The sequence below is a fragment of the Cryptomeria japonica genome, chromosome 4 (genome assembly GCF_030272615.1).
Source record: "Cryptomeria japonica chromosome 4, Sugi_1.0, whole genome shotgun sequence".
Classification (NCBI taxonomy): Eukaryota; Viridiplantae; Streptophyta; class Pinopsida; order Cupressales; family Cupressaceae; genus Cryptomeria; species Cryptomeria japonica.
In genome coordinates, this window is record NC_081408.1 from 519,076,537 (window position 1) to 519,093,550 (window position 17,014).

At 36.3% G+C, this 17,014-nt stretch overlaps 1 protein-coding gene across 1 annotated transcript in view; it reads right to left on the reverse strand.

Annotated features, from left to right (window-relative positions):
• Positions 1–7,449: 7,449 nt before the first annotated feature.
• The window catches only part of LOC131031219 (DEAD-box ATP-dependent RNA helicase 38), an 89,560-nt gene continuing 79,995 nt past the window's right edge, over positions 7,450–17,014 (reverse strand). Inside the window, exons 6-9 of the mRNA XM_057962268.2 lie at positions 8,499–8,900; positions 8,245–8,356; positions 7,990–8,075; positions 7,450–7,807 (exon numbers count right to left, since the gene is read on the reverse strand). Coding sequence (XP_057818251.1) covers positions 7,748–7,807; positions 7,990–8,075; positions 8,245–8,356; positions 8,499–8,900 — 660 coding nt within the window. The 3' untranslated portion in view covers positions 7,450–7,747. The remainder of the gene's footprint in view (positions 7,808–7,989; positions 8,076–8,244; positions 8,357–8,498; positions 8,901–17,014) is intronic.

Genomic DNA, 17,014 nt, shown 5'->3' on the forward strand with positions numbered 1-17,014 from the left:
AGATCTTCGGTCAGGGTATCATCAACTCAGAATTAAGGAAGAAGACATTCCGAAGACAGCTTTCAGGACGAGATATGGACATTATGAATTCACAGTAGTTCCTTTTGGAGTAACTAATGCCCCAGCTGCATTTATGAACCTGATGAATAGTGTATTCCATGACTACTTGGATAAGTTTGTTTTGGTATTTTTGGATGACATATTGATTTATTCTAGAAATGAAGAGGAACATTTAGTGCACCTACAAATTGTTTTGCAAAGATTGAGAGAACATAAGTTATATGGAAAATTGTCCAAATGTGCCTTCTTTGAGGAAAAGATTCACTATCTTGGGCATATAATATCAAAGGAAGGAATAGCAGTCGACCCAGATAAAATAAAGGTGATAGTAGAATGGCCAATCCCTAAGAATGTTTCAGAGGTAAGAAGCTTTATGGGGCTAGCAGGTTACTATAGGAGGTTTGTGGAAGGATTCTCTAAGATAGCAAATCCCATCACCTCGTTGCAAAGGAAGGGCAAAAGGTTTGTATGGACCGAGCAAAGTGATAAGGCATTTCAAATCTTGAAGGGAAAACTAACTTCAGCACCCATTCTAAAGGTACCAGACCCAAATGGACACTTCACAGTTGTAACAGATGCTTCTATTGAAGGGTTAGGAGGAGTACTTGTCCAAGATGAAGGGGTAGTGGCTTATGAATCTAGGAAGCTAAAGACTCATGAAGTCAATTATGCACCCCACGACTTAGAGTTGGCAGCAATTGTGCATGCCCTGCAAAAGTGGAGACACTTCTTACTAGGGAAGCCCTTTGAGCTTAAGTCGGACAACCAAGGACTAAAATACATCTTTACCCAACCTCACTTAAATGCCAGACAAAGAAGGTGGTTAGAGTTTCTAAGTGAATATGACTTTGAGATCAAATATATTAAGGGAAAAGAAAATAGGGTGGCAGATGCCTTAAGTAGGAGGAGACACTTGATGACTATAGCAACCTTCAAAACCTCTTTCAAAAGGCAAGTAATGGATGAGCAAGGACATGACCCATGGTATGAGCAAGTCAAATTAACTATAAGACACAACCCGACCGACCCTAAGGTCGAAGGGTATACATTTGATGAAGATGGGCTACTCAGATACAATAACAGAATCTATGTTCCTAATTCAGGGAATTTAAGGGAAGTAGTCTTATCGGAGGCTCACAATGCCCCTTATTCAGGCCACCCAGGAGTCAACAAACTTTATGCAGATCTAAAGAAGTTATACTTTTGGCAAGGGTTGAAGAGCGATATTGTCAAGTATGTAGCTAAATGTTTGGAGTGTCAAAGAGTAAAGGCAGAACATAGGCACCCAGCTGGATTGTTACAATTGCACGATGTACCCCAACATAAGTGGCAAGTTATTAGTATGGATTTTGTACAAGGGTTACCCATGTCACCTTCTAGGCATGATGCAATAATGGTGGTAATTGACAAGCTCACTAAGGTGGCACACTTTATACCAGGAAATCTGACAGATGATGCACCCACCTTGGCTAGACGTTTCGTTAAGGAGATAGTTAGGTTGCATGGAATACCAGAGAAAATCATATCAGACAGAGATGCAAGATTCACTTCCAGGTTTTGGACCACTCTTCAATCAGCTCTAGGGACTCAACTAAATTTTAGCACCGCATACCACCCGGAAACCGACGGTCAGACAGAAAGGACAAATCAGATTATGGAAGACCTACTTCGTATGTACTGCATGGACCAACAGAGAAAATGGGAAGAGTACCTACCTTTGGTAGAGTTTGCCTACAATAATACATATCAAACATCTTTGGGAATGGCACCTTTTGAAGCTTTGTACGGTAGACCATGTTGAACACCTTTGAGTTGGGATAGTCTTGAAGATAGAGTGATTATTGGGCCAGATATGTTCAGAGAAATGGAAAGGAAAACTAAGGAAATTAGGCAAAGGTTGAAGGAAGCCTCGGATAGGCAAAAGAGTTATGCAGATAAAAACAGAACACCAAGGGAGTTTGAAGTAGGAGAGAAAGTCTTCCTAAGGGTTAGGCCACACAAGAGTTCCATAAGATTTGGGAAAAAGACTAAGCTTGCACCTCGTTATGTCGGACCCTTTGAAATATTGGGAAGAATTAATCCAGTTGCTTACCGGTTGGCCTTACCTCCCCAATTGAGCCGAATCCATGATGTCTTCCATGTATCTCTTCTTAAGAAGTATGTACCTGATGAGAAACACATTTTGAATTGGGATGCCTTGCAGGTCCAAGAAATGGGGGGAATAATGATAGAGCCATTTAGAATCTTGGAGAGGCGCCAGTGCCAGTTGCGCAACAGAGAGGTTGATCAGTGCAAAGTACAATGGGACCAGTACGACAAGAAGAATGCCATGTGGGAGGATACTAAGGAGATGCAGCAGCTATTTCCCTTTTTGTTTTGAACATGAACTATAAACTCTTTTGAATGCATTTAATAAGTGCATCGGGACGATGCACAGATTAAGGGGGGGAGGATGTCACAACCCTCCTTTATCACTTTTTTTGATTTAAATACAAAACTCTATTTATATTCTTTGGATGAATTATTGAATGAATATTGTAAGGGAATAAAAATAATAAACCTCACACACATGAAAAATGCATATATATTTTAATTTGTTATTTAATTTCCCTCACCCAAATTAAGGCACATGTTGTAGGAGGAATAAGAAGCTTCTAGAGGCTTCTCCACCTCCTTGCATGTAACTCCTCCCACTAAGCCTAATTAATTTGCATGGAGGCCAAATTGGGAGAAGAATCTCTTTTTTTCAATTAAAAAAAAATAGGTAGTGGGAATTGGTAATTTCTTTTATAAAATAGGTACAAGTTTCAAAAGAAAAGTTAGCTATTCCATAAGAAATTTCTGCAAGTTGAAATCTCCTTTGTAGTCCACTTCCATTAGCAGCTAAGAAATTTTGTTGGGAGAATTTCTCTTCAATTTGGAGGATCAAGGAAGACTCTACACCATCTTCAAGCATCCAGGTTCCTTCAACTTAGTTTATGCATCTTATTTTTACTGTAGATTAGATTAGATTAAATTATTTTATGAAAATGAAATTCATTTGTGAAATTAGTTTTCAGACTTGATAAGAATTAGATTAAAATGTTTGATAAAAAAAAAAAAGGGTAGATTAAATTGTTGATTCATTGTTTAGATTCTTGATTTTGGAGTAGATTAAAATGTTTGATAAAAGGTAAAATAAATTGTTGATTCATTGTTTCAGATTTTGATAAAATTTAGTTTCAGATTTTGGAGTAGATTAAAATGTTTGACAAAAAGTAAAATAAATTGTTGATTCGTTGTTTCAAATTTTTGATAAAATTTAGTTTCAGATCTTGGAGTAGAATAAAATGTTTGAAAAAAAAAAAAAAAAAGGTAGAACAAATTGTTGATTATTAGTTTCAGATTCTTGATAAAAAGGAAGTAGATTAAATTTGCTTGATAAGAATTAGATTCACTGTTTTTAAAAAAATTTAGATCCAGATTTAAATTGTTTTTTTTCCTCTTATTAAATTTTAGATTGATTCTTGTTAAGTAGAACCATCCTTTCATCTCTCTGGTTATTGTTATCTAAATCTCATCCTCTAAAAGAGATTTCATTGTAATTATCTCCTCTGTATCTGGTTATATAAATTCTCTGAAGAACAGAAAAGAAATTATTTGAAAACAAGGATGAACTTCACTACAATTTTTCTCTCTGTAATCATTTAATGATTATTCTTATTATTATTTTCTTTTGAAAACTCTCTGTGGATTGAGCTCACTGAAAATACCAGTTGAATAAATCCTCCTGGACTCTGAGAATAAATCCTGGAAACAAACAAATTTGCTTCTTTCTCTGTGAATGAATTTTCCCTGTGTAAAGAATAAAAGAGATGAAAGAAAAAGAAATAAACTATTCCTTTTCTCTGTGAATGAATTTCCCTGTGTAGAAAACAAAGGAAATGGAAAAACCCTCTCTGGTTATTGCTTCATTGTATTTTATCTCTGAATATCAATCTGCTACATGGTTATTGCCTGTTATCTACCCTGCTCTGGGTGATTTTCAATAGATTAAAATACATTACTCCTGTAAAAAAAAAATAATAACAATAATATTGTTTATAAAAACACACACACACACACACACACACACATATATATATATATATAAATAACAAAAAAAAATGGAAATCGTTCAAACTTTAGAAAAAAAATCTCTTAAAAAAAACCCACCCTCGCCCCGTAACGCATGGCGTTTTGCATTGGATGATAGCCTGCATGCAAGGACGGTTACGTAGTAACCGTTGCAGGGTACGGAGGGGCCCGCAGGGTCCCCTCATCCCTGCGGACCTGCGCATGCAGGGCCGCAGGGGTGATGGGACCCGTGGTCCCCACCCCGCAACCCTCGCTATAATCATAACAAAATACAAGCCCTTGCCATTAAAATTTGGTTTTTTTAGTATTTCGAAATTTGGAATTTTAATTTGTTTTTTTTTTTTTTGTTTTTTTTTTTTAAGAATAATAATCTAAATTAATTACCATTTAGTTTATTTTTTTTTAGGGTTGATAATAATGACACTTAGGAAATGATGATTTTTTATTTCCTTAGTGTAAATTTAAGGATATTGACTTTCAATTAAAATTGGGATTAATGTGTAGCAAGATTTTTATTAAACTATTAAGAATCGTTGGGACACTCGATTGGTCCTTAGAGATTAACTTATCTTATTACAAGTACTTAGATTTAATCGTTATTTTGGATTCGTTAAGTCATCTTACATCATAGATTAATTGCTTTCGTTAATGGTTCATAGCATGCGAATTATTTATAGGATAATTATATCTTTCATGCAATTACTATTATGCAAGTTTCATTTGTTATGCAAATTACACTTCAAGTAGTTACTTCAATTATTTACGCTTTCATTTTCGTTATTCGTAGTTAGATAACTAAATAAAGGAAGTTGGAAAACCAAAACTAGCAGCGTTCGGTATATACGGTGCCTCTGGGTCACGCTTACGGGTAATGCCGTCGTGTTGAACTACTGCACTTAACGCCTAATAAAGCTGCATTAACGACGTCTGTGGCATCGTCCCTATAAATCGTCGGGGAGTAATAAGGGACATTTGGAAGTTAAAAATCCAAGGGGCAGGTAATCCCTCTTGGATCGATAATTTAATAAGATAACTTTTAAATGAATTTCACATCCGTTGAGATAACCCATAGTAAACCCCTCTTAGGGATGGTCAAGTTAAAAGCTCTCGTGGAATTTACTTTCTTATTTATTTATTTATTCATCCCGAAGGGATATTGGTGATTTGCAATTGGGTGACGCTCATGATAAGTATTAGGATCTAGTTATTTTGTTTAGGCCACAAGCAATAGGCCATCTTGAGCCTTCGCTTAAGTGCTACCTTCGTGGGTAGCAACCGCAGAGAAACTGTCTGGGACACTGACCCTAGAAAGAGTTGCGTACCCACAAATCAGTTTACATCAAAACCATAGATTAGAAAATAGAACTACATACTTTACGCCTTGATCCCGTGCCGAAGCGGGTATGTAGGCAGTCTTGGGACGGAGTTGTCCCTCGTACTCAGGCGTTCGTGGGTGGGGTCTAGGCTTGGTTGAGTAAGAATCCTAATTAAAAGATAAGATAATCAAACTTAATTCAATGCATACTCGGAAGGAATCCCGTAAGGATTCGCTTGACTTCCCGAGGCTTTAAGCCAAATTCCGAGGCGGAATTCAAACTTGTATTATTTTCTTATTACTCCTAAGGACGGCGACATCGGTGCATTCTTGTTAGAAGAATGTAGTACTTAGTGAGTGGCCCAGGACCCGAATGGTTCCGATGAGTCTAAGTCTCTGGCCAGAGCATCTCCTATCCCGTTTGGATGGATGCCTACCCCGTATGGGTAGATGCCTATCCCGTATTGGATAGATGGAATTTACGTCCCGTATGGACACTTGCCTAACCCGTATGGTTAGAAGCTCATCCCGAATGGATGAATGCCCAATCCTATTTGGATGGATGCCCAGAGGATGCAATTGAATAAAACATAGTAAAATATAATGAAAAAAAATATATATACTCAATTTTTGTTGGATCAATTTTGGTGAGTTATTACATTTCTATTAAAAAACATAAATAATTAAAATAAGATTTTCACTTGATGAAAAATTAATCATTTAAAAAAGTAGGAAAAATAACTAATTCTTTTTTTTTATAATAATTTTGTCTTTTCCACTTTTGAAACTTCAAAAAATATGGAATATTCAAATTAAAGAAGATACCATTAAAATATACTATTATTAAATGTAGGAAAATAGTAGATTCTTTTTTACACATACTTTTTCTAATTAATCATATTAAAATATATTTTTTTAGTTTTTTATCAATTTTTTTAAATTAATATTAATGTAAACATACGATTGAGATCAATTCAATCATCTTGCATCTTTCTAGTCAATTTTGAACCATTGATTTCAGTAAGTAAGTTGAAAACTTCATATAAGGTATGCCTTCGACATATGAAACATAACAAACAAAATGGCAGACCAATGATTGCACATATTATAAAATTGAATAAAAATTGCAAATTTGTGGATATACCAAGTAGCATGAATAGCTACGGTACAAAGATACAATATCAGTTTACGAGGGGAAGCCAATATAACAGCATGCAAGAGCTACCTTCTTGGGCAAAAAGTGGGTCGATCAAGAGGTGTCAGTTAGACCACAATTGTCTAGGTATCACTTCAATCTACTGACATATCTTTGAGAAATTATCATAAGGGTCTCATTTTAATATTTTAAATAAATAAATAAATAAGAGAACATAACATAGCAACAAAAAAAGAAATTCAACTGCTAGTAACAATATGGACATGTGGATGATAGTATAGTTGTACCTCTTAGTATTAAGCACAATCAGTTACCGCAAATGTAACTTTTAAAGAATGTTAGTCCCAACCTGCTACCTTTCCTAGATTCCTCCAATTGCACCAGAATCATTTACGTTAGGTATCATACATTAACAAAAAGCAACCTCATTTTCAATTTTGGTCATTAAGGCATATCACATCTGCTAACTCTTCAAACCAAAAAAATTTGATAGCTAGTTGATATAATCGGCTAGTTAAATGCCATTGACATTTAGGGATTGTACATATTTTGGTGCTTGCCTTTGTGTTCAAGGATTGGAAATTATTTTTAGATAACCAACCCTCAACAAGTAAGAAGTGCATAAAAAATATGGTTCAATTCATGTTTGCTATTAAAACACGCATAAAAAGCATATTGTTCAAATGCATATTTCTTCAAAACAAGAACCATCTTCAGGTAAACACTGTTTATCCCACCGCTGCTTTCTATTATTCCATTTATCTATTTGTGTTCCCAAACAATGCAAATTAACAGATTAGTGTGAAATTAAAGCTGTTCGGCTTGTTCTTTTTAACAGAGAAATGTATTACTTTCATGATAAGTTACAATTGCATGAATCAATACAACATGATGGATTTGCATGCCACGGGATATTTTGCACGAGGAAACCACAATTGTTTGATAATGAAGTAATTATTTATCAGTACATCGTAAATTGACTAGAATAGCATTTTATTTATAATTATCACTTCAATTTTGAATAAATGCCAAAACAATTCTTAAAAGCTGAAACACCAATAAACTCTTAATTCTGCTATTACAATAGCAACATCTGTTTTCTATGCAAGCCCTGCATCTTTCAGAACAGTTTCAAAAGCTTCCTCGTCATCCCAAGGCACCTGCACGGTAACAATAATAGCACAATAAATACATAGCAGGAAACCTTCAACCAGTTTGTGATCATTTAATGATACATCAATAACAAACAACTTTCTAGCAAATTAAAAAATAAAACTTAAAACCAATGACAGAATTCAACCAGCAGCTTAAGGAGAAGGAACAACAATGCTACTTAAATTACCTCAGGCACCTCTCGCTGGAAATGCCTCTCAATCTTTTTCATTGTTTGCTCATCTCTTTCATCAGTGAGGAAATTAAAAGCAGCTCCTGTAAAAAAGAAAAAGTACATCTGTGAGATTTCAATGAGACTGAAAATAATTATCTTTGATCTCTAAGAATGCATCCATCCATGTGGGAAGCACTTGCTGTGAGAGGGATCAATCACAGAGAGAACAGAGAGAGAGAGAGAGAGAGAGAGAGAGAGAGAGAGACCCACCCTTGCGACCAAAACGCCCACTTCGCCCAATACGGTGCAAGTATACTTCATAATCAGGGTCATGTGGAGGCATATGTTTGGTAGGGAGATCAAAATTGACAACCAAGGTTACCTGTCATAACATGTGCTTTGTTAAAATAGAAACTACTTCACTAACCTCTTTAAGTCTCTACAGATATGATACGTAATCCAAAAAATTGATATCTATCCAAGAAGATCACTAAATGAAAATCCAAACAAGCACAAAAAAAAACCTGTGCTTGATCAAAACCCCGTGCTAGCACATCAGTTGCAATAAGGATTTTTGTCAGTCCCATTCTGAATTCCTTAATTACAAGATCCCTGTCCTCCAGCTTAAGACCTCCTTGGATAGAAGTACACTTGTAACCCTCTGCTTCTAATTGATTGTGCAACATGCTTGCACTTTCTCTTGTGCGAACAAAAATTATTGACTGCCCAAGCTTTTCAGCAAGCGGGAAAATTCTATCCTTCAATACTTGAACTTTAGCAAGTTTATCTGGGCATTTCACACGATATTGTTTAATGACATCTAAAGACAACTCCTCTTTCTTCACAAACACCTGATTCGGATTTGAAATCACTCTTGTTGCAAATTGCTTCACATTTTCATCAAAAGTTGCTGAAAAAAGGAGGATCTGCATCATAATGAAAATTCTAGGTTAGCATTGAGAAATTGCAATCGTCAACATTCAACCTTGTATACTAAACTTTATACTATGTGTTGATGGGTTACTTTACTCATCACTAAGGGAAAAAAGTTTCTCTCATTTTAGGGACCTTTCCAGGTTATCAATGCACAAGTTGCCAAACACGTCTCAGGGGTTATTAAATATTATAGAGAAAAGAAAAGACCAACAATCCACATAATAAAAAACAATTACTCTTACATTATTACACGGTTATTTTATTTTGTTAAGAAAATGGAAGACACATAAAGGCTAAGGGAGAAGAAGATTTCTATTGAAATTAACTGAATCAATCCACTCAAAACATTGGCAGATTTAAATCCCACAAAGAACAACCATCACTAAGACAAATGGCACTGCCCATATATGCTTAAGGATGATACAAATTAAAACAATACTATGATTTATTCCACTAAACCAGTTCCCAAACAATGATAAGAATTCTAATATTACTATAGTGCCATTTTCAGACACGTAAAACCCATCCATTCCATATCACAACACTATATATAATGAACAGATACCTAAACTGATTCCAAAGAACCCATTGTGAAATCCAAAACTAAAATTTCAGTGAGAATCTATCCTCCAGTTTTCCCCGTTAATCTGAAAAGCTGGCGGAAATTTCAACAGAAAATTTTCAAATAATAACTTCTGGCCCCTACAACCAGGTCTATGAACTATTTATAAATCAGTTTTTGATGGGCAACACCTCACCATTAGTTATATTTCCATCAGACTGAAAATAAATCACCACCAATACCACAAGACAATACTAAAATATAAATAAATAAAGTCAAAGTTTTTTGTCACCGTGGCTTTACTCTATAAATAGTCTAAATCAATCTATATTGGATTGATTCACAGATGTCTTCTCATTTTCTCAATTTCTTTCAATATATCCTTTGTTGAGTTTAGGATCAGAAGTGAAATAAGCAGACGTCAAGATATAATAAACACTTGAACACAGCAAATACCCTGGGAAAACCCTCCTTGAGGGAGAAAAAACCCAGCCAATAGTATCTCTTATATTATTGAATAATACAGAAAATTTGCCTTTACAACTTGGCCAATCTCAAGGCCAATACAATGAAGAAGTGAAGGCACCTCACTAGGCGTGAATTTACAACTGAAATAACATCTCCTTAATAGGTATTGATCTGAAGCAATATGCCTATATGCTGAAGATATCGAACTCCGTCCTCAAGCGCTAGTTTTTCTACAATGTGTTAGATCACCGAATGAATGAAGATCGCATGAGTATATATATGCAAATCAAGGTGCCTTTACAAGAATAATCGGCCCCAAGAGAGATGTCTTTACAAACATGAAATAGAACGACTTCTCATCAAGTCGGCTATAATTTAAATGGAGGCGTCTCATACTTGAGTCAGCCTCATACACAAATCATTTAATTATTTGAATTTGATAGGAGAAAGAATCTCCCACTGCTACAATAACATCAACATCCTTAATGTCATTAACTTCTGAAGCTACTAACACTGACAACACAGTGATCCTCTGTATTCTTTGAGCAGTAACTATCAAAATCTTGCACTGCAAAAAGTTCCTGAAGTACTTGCCTTATTTTCTTAGTGACATCATGAATATCAGAGGGATTATCAAACTAAACCTAAGATAGTAGTTTGCATTGCTGTCATTCCTCTATTTGTTTTTACATTCTTCTATATGTTGTATATTGCATTTTTTAGTTTTGGGGATGATGTAAAGTGTTGAGACATTTAGGTCTCTTCCATGATCCAAAATTTTTATTTGTTTTCAAATATAAATTCTTCATTTGTATTTGCCATTCCACAAGGCTTGGAGGATGATGACAATTCAGAGCCTTTCTCTAGATGATAATTATGATTACTAAGTAGGAGATATTTTCCACAGTAAGTCAAATTATGATATTGCTATCAAGATTCAATTGTGTAGTTTTCGAGTCAAACTCATTGAAAACTAAACAGTTGAATCCTGATAGCAATATCATAATTATGATTACTTCTTATATGTACCGACTCCAAGACTTGGTCCCTGTAATATCCCAGTTATTTTTATTTTTATTTTTAAGGCCAACAATAACATCAACAAGAAATTAACCCATTAAGGTTAGAAAACATAAACTGAAACCATACTGGAAAGTAACCCTTCCACTTTTTGATCACCAAGTGCCCAATGTGGGAAGGTGAGAGCATACGGTGTTGAGGGATCATTAGCTTAAGAAAACTGAAACATAATGCAATGCTTGGGTGGCAAGCCAGCCCCTTCCACTTATCCAGCAGAAGAACAAGGAAACTTGGCAGTAAACTAGCCAAGTGAGATACACAAAATAAGAATCACTCAACCGCAATATTTCAGCGGGAGGACTGCAATTACATAATAACGACCGCTTATGCAACGGAAGGACCATTACACATAGCTATCACTCGACCACTTATGCAGTGGGAGGACTGAAAATTACTAAGTTGCTTGATATTAGGCGGCAAGCCAGCCTCTTCCACTTTTTCAGTGGGGTGAGAGTTACAAACAGAACTGGTTAGTAGTACTAATACTTAACCTTACAATAATAGATATAAGAGAAGGAGAGAAGTGCAGATTATCACAATAAAAACATGAATTTCTGCTACAACCAATCTGCAGGCTGGAATTACAAATCAGCAGCCTATGGAATTGCTAAAATGTTCATAACTCCTCCATTATACATCCGAATCAATTCAAACTAGTCCCAAACCCACCATATATCATGTGCAATGACAACCAATCAAAACCACACCCCAAACAACCCCTTATTAAATTTGCACGCATCCCAATGCAAAAACAGAAACCCACGCTATACCTAGGAATTTCTATTTAGCATAATAAATTCAAAACTCAAACAAACATGTTGTAAACTCACAAAGTTTATCGCCAGTGCTGGGAAGGAAGAAGGAGATGATACCCATAATCGTCAGTCGCTTCAGCAAAGAGGTATGATCGAAAAGGTACTTCAGCTACAGGCAAACCAGCAAGTCTCCAGAATCACTCCAACACCAACAAAGTCTATGGCAAGCTCTAAAAATGTAGAAGAATATAATGCACAGCTAGGTACTGTATTTCAAGTACAAAACCGGGAAGCACTAGGGAGACGCACTCCAAAGCCTCAAGTTCTGTCGCCAAACCGGCAACATAACATTACAATTTTTCAAGATGCCTCAAATGAGAGCCCAAGGCTCTTATTTAGAACTTCTCCACAACCAAATTCAAATGCAAATTCCCCAAATTCCACTTCCTTCGTTTGCATTTCATTTCACCTTCATGTGGACCCAAGTGTAGTGCCATATTCAATAGTCAAACCCCACGCCAAAGACATGGACCCACGTTAACCACTTTAGCGAATATTAGAGATGCAATATAAAAATAATACTCCTCTAAGTAATTTTGACTCTTAAATTTATGGATCAGAATTAATATTATCTTGTTCTATGTATTACTGATTAAAATATAAATCTGACTATCTTCTTTTGTATGGCAAATGAGAGGAGCATTTATTTTTTCTATATAGTATCTCATGAATGCCACTCAATATAAGTATATAACAAATGGGACACAATCAAGCAATGCCTTGATCGGTCATGACCGATCAAGACATTACTTGATCGTGCCCTTTTGTTTATACTAACAAATGCATGTTTCACTGTAAATGCCAATCGGTGTGGGTTAGCGTTATAACTGAAGTCTATCGGTATTTGCTCAATGCTAACAGCCGATAGTTATCGGTGTGTTAGCCTTGACAACCGATAACTATCAGTGTAGACTAACACACCGATAACTATCGGTGACCTTTATATTGCCACCCGATATATCGTATGCATCCCGATATAATAATATGCAGCCCGATATAATAATATGCAACCCGATATATATATATATTAATCGGTGTTATCATTATTTATGTTAATCGATATACATTTAAATGCAAGATTTATTAGATCGATCAACATGAGCAAAATACATAGTGTGATTTATCAAAAGGTTGTTTATATGCAAATGTAGAATAGCTATTAAGGATGAATTAATTGCTTAAGGTTTTTTTTCTTTTCATAGTTATTGATATGATAAATGATTGAATGAGAGACTTCATTTATCTCTCATTCAATCATTTATCTTACCGAAGCTATCATGCATTAACACACTCCCTCTTAGCTAGGTAAGATAAAAGGTATTGGGAGCAATATTCATAAATCGTATGATGCTTATCTTGGGACCATAGTTTCAAGATGTGAATTGCCTTTGTCGACGACTCTATTCACAAACTCGAGTGGATTGCCTCTGTCGGCGATTCTATCCATAAGCTCTTGTGTGGATTGCCTCAGTCGGTGATTCTATCCACAAGCTCGTGTGGATTGCCTCAGTCGGCGATTCTATCCATGAGCTCTCACGTGGATTGCCTCAGTTGGCAATTCTATTCATGAGCTCATGTGGATTGCCTCAGTCGGCGATTCTATCCACAAGCTCTTACGTGGATTGCCTCAGTCGGCGATTCTATCCATGAGCTCTTGTGTGGATTGCCTCAGTCGACGATTCTATCCACAAGCTCTTACATGGATTGACTTAGTCGGCAATTCTATCCATGAGCTCTTGTGTGGATTGTCTTTGTCGGCGATTCTATCCAAAAGCTCTTACGTGGATCGCCTCAGTCGGCGATTCTATCCACAATCTTAAGTTATTGTAAGATCGTCACCTTCCAATAACCTCAAAAATACAAGTGGAAATCATTTGGAAGTCATCACTTCCTTATGATTTACACAAGGCCCATTAAATTATTAATATTTACAATTTTTACCTCAGAAGTGCTCAATCTTTATTAGCAAGCTCCCTCTCAATCACAAGGTATCTTGAGTTTCTTCTAGAGAACATATTTTTTTGAACATACGTCTGAATTTCTGACTTCAACAAGGGACCCTTGTAGTTTAAGTTTGAGAGGACAAGTTCTTGCAATGTGGCCATAATCGTCACATATGAAACATTGTACTTTAGAGGAGTCTCTAAGCTTCTTGAATGATCGATTACCATGTCTTTCTGTCCTTTTTCCTTTCCAAACTAGAGACTAGAACTTGAACATCTTCATCAACGGGTTTCATGATTCCTCTTGATATTAGGTTACACTCTTCTTGAATGCAGTCAGCTTTTAGTCTATCAAATTTGGGAACTTTGGATCGAGCACTAACTCCTTGTCTAAAGTTTTCCCATGAGATAGGGAGCCCATTTAGAGTTATCATAGTTAGCTCCTTATTATCATAAATGTGACCAATTGATGAGAGTTGGTTCCTTAATTCTGTTATCCTCATAAAATATGAAGTGATAGTCTCTTCTTTACTCATTTTAATATTAGAAAGTTGGTTTTTAAGTGTGAGGATTCTGCTCATGTTGTTAATCTCAAACATGTCTTTCAAGGCTTTGAACATGTCATATGCAAAATCTAACCTTGTAATGATAGGTAGTAGATGACTCTTTACTCCATCTACTAATAACTCCGTTGCTTTCATATTGTTCTTTTCCCACTGACTCTATTCGTCTTTTCCATCAGGTTTAGAAGGATTCTCTATTATTGTGTTTAACTCATTCTTCCTTAGTACCAACATCATTTTTAGTTTCCATGAATCATAGTTTGAGGCACCTTCAAGTCTGTCTTCGAATCTAATTCCATTCGTCATTTTAAAATACAAACTTTCAAGGAGATATCAAGCTGATCTTAATCGGATCTTCCTTCAGGCAGTTAGGCTTTATAGATGGAAACTTGGCTCTGATACCATGTTAAATTTATGGATCAGAATTAAAATTATCTTGTTCTATGTATTACTGATTAAAATATAAATCTGTCTATCTTCTTTTGTATGGCAAGTGAGAGGAGCATTTATTTTTTCTATATACTATCTCACGAATGCCACTCAATATAAGTATATAATAAATGGGACACGGTCAAGCAATGCCTTGATCGGTCATGACCTATCAAGACATTACTTGATCATGCCCTTTTGTTTATACTAACAACTGCATGTTTCACCGTAAATGCCAATCAGTGTGGATTAATATTATAACCGAAGTCTATCGGTATTTGCTCAATGCTAACAGCCGATAGTTATCGGTGTGTTAGCCTTGACAACCGATAACTATCGGTGACCTTTATATTGCCACCCGATATAATAATATGCAACCCGATATATATATATTAATCGGTGTTATCATTATTTATGTTAATCGATATACATTTAAATGCAAGATTTATTAGATCGATTGACATGAGTAAAATACATAGTGTGATTTATCAGAAGGTTGTTTATATGCAAATGTAGAATGGCTATCAAGGATGAATTAATTGCTTGAAGGTTTTTTTTCTTTTCATAGTTATCGATATGATAAATGATTGAATGAGAGACTTCATTTAACTCTCATTCAATCATTTATCTTACCGAAGCTATCATGCATTAACATCGACATCCCTTAATACACATGAATTTCGCCAAACTTAGGAGATAATAGACATTAATCCCCAATTCCAAAAATCAGTAGCAAATAATCAAAATAATTTAAATATTAAACCTTAGGATAAGGAAATAATATTTAATTGCGTCACATATGACTTCCGTACTGATTTCCTATCAAAACTAGGATGAAATTGAGCCAGGAAGACCACTGAGCTGTTGTAGGATCAGGACCTTGTCCACTGCCAAAAATAGAATTATGCCATACTGCCACTTACTAAAAATAGTAAGTCAAGAACTAATGCTCCGAAAAGCATGATCTCTGTGCCCAGAGATAGAGCATGGAGAGCTCAGTAGGATAGTGTCACCAGAATAGCCATCCCTTGACTTACTAAAAATAGTAAGTCCTTGCTTCATCAATGCTGGACCCTCATTCTTCATTCCACCTAGCCTACAGGTCTCAGGAATTGGCTAATGGGCCACTGGAAGGTCATCAATGAAAAGGGGACATTACAGTCCGCCCTCCCCAAAATTGCTTGTCCTCAAGCAACTGTAAGGCTGGATGCAGTAAAATCTCCTCATTTTCCCACGTAGCATCCTCTACTGGTAGATTCTTCCATTTGATCAAGTATTCCCTGATCACTCTTCTCCTCAAAGATCGTTCCCTGAATTCAAGGATAGCTTTCGGAACCAAAACCAACTCTCCCTCCTCATCAAGCGGAGGTAACTCAACTGAAGCAACAACATTATGTCCCAAAGCCTTCTCAAGGCGAGACACGTGAAATACATTATGGATCCTGCTGCTTGCTGGCAATTCCAACTCATACGCCACTTCTCCAACCCTTCTGCTGACTCTGAAAGGCCCATAGAATCGTGGCTTCAACTTCTCAACCCCACTCTTCTTGAGAGTAGACTGTCTGTATGGCTGGAGCCTCAAATAAACCATATCGCCCACCTCAAAGGTGCGCTCAATTCGCTGCTGATCAGCATACAACTTCTGTTGATTCTGTGCATGCTGGAGATTGTCCCTCAGAATCCTCATAATATCCTGACTCTGTTGCATCATATCTTTTGCCTGAGGGGTTCTGCTATCACCAAATACCAAGTCCGCGAAGCTAGGAGCTTCATAACCATATAGTGCCATGAATGGTGACATCTGGATGGACATGTGATAGGAGGAATTGTAACAATATTCCCCTAGGTGAAGCCATCTCACCCATGTATTTTGCTGCTCCGAGACATAGTTTCCCTTCCAACCACATATTCACTATCTCGGTCTGCCTATCAGTTTGAGGGTGATAACTGGTGCTTGAAGTGAGCACAGTACCACACAATCTGAAAATCTCCTGCCAAAAAACACTTAGGAACTTGTTGTCCCTATCACTCACAACGTTCTTCGGTAAACCATGTAATCTGAACACCTCCCGGAAGAACACTTCAGCAACTTGTGCTGTTGTAAAAGAGTTGGTGATGGCGAAGAAATGAGCAAACTTTGTAAGTCTGTCCACCACCACATAGATACTATCCTTCCCTTGAGCCCGAGGCAACCCCGTGATGAAATCCATGGAAATACTTTCCCATTTTTGACCGGGAATAGGC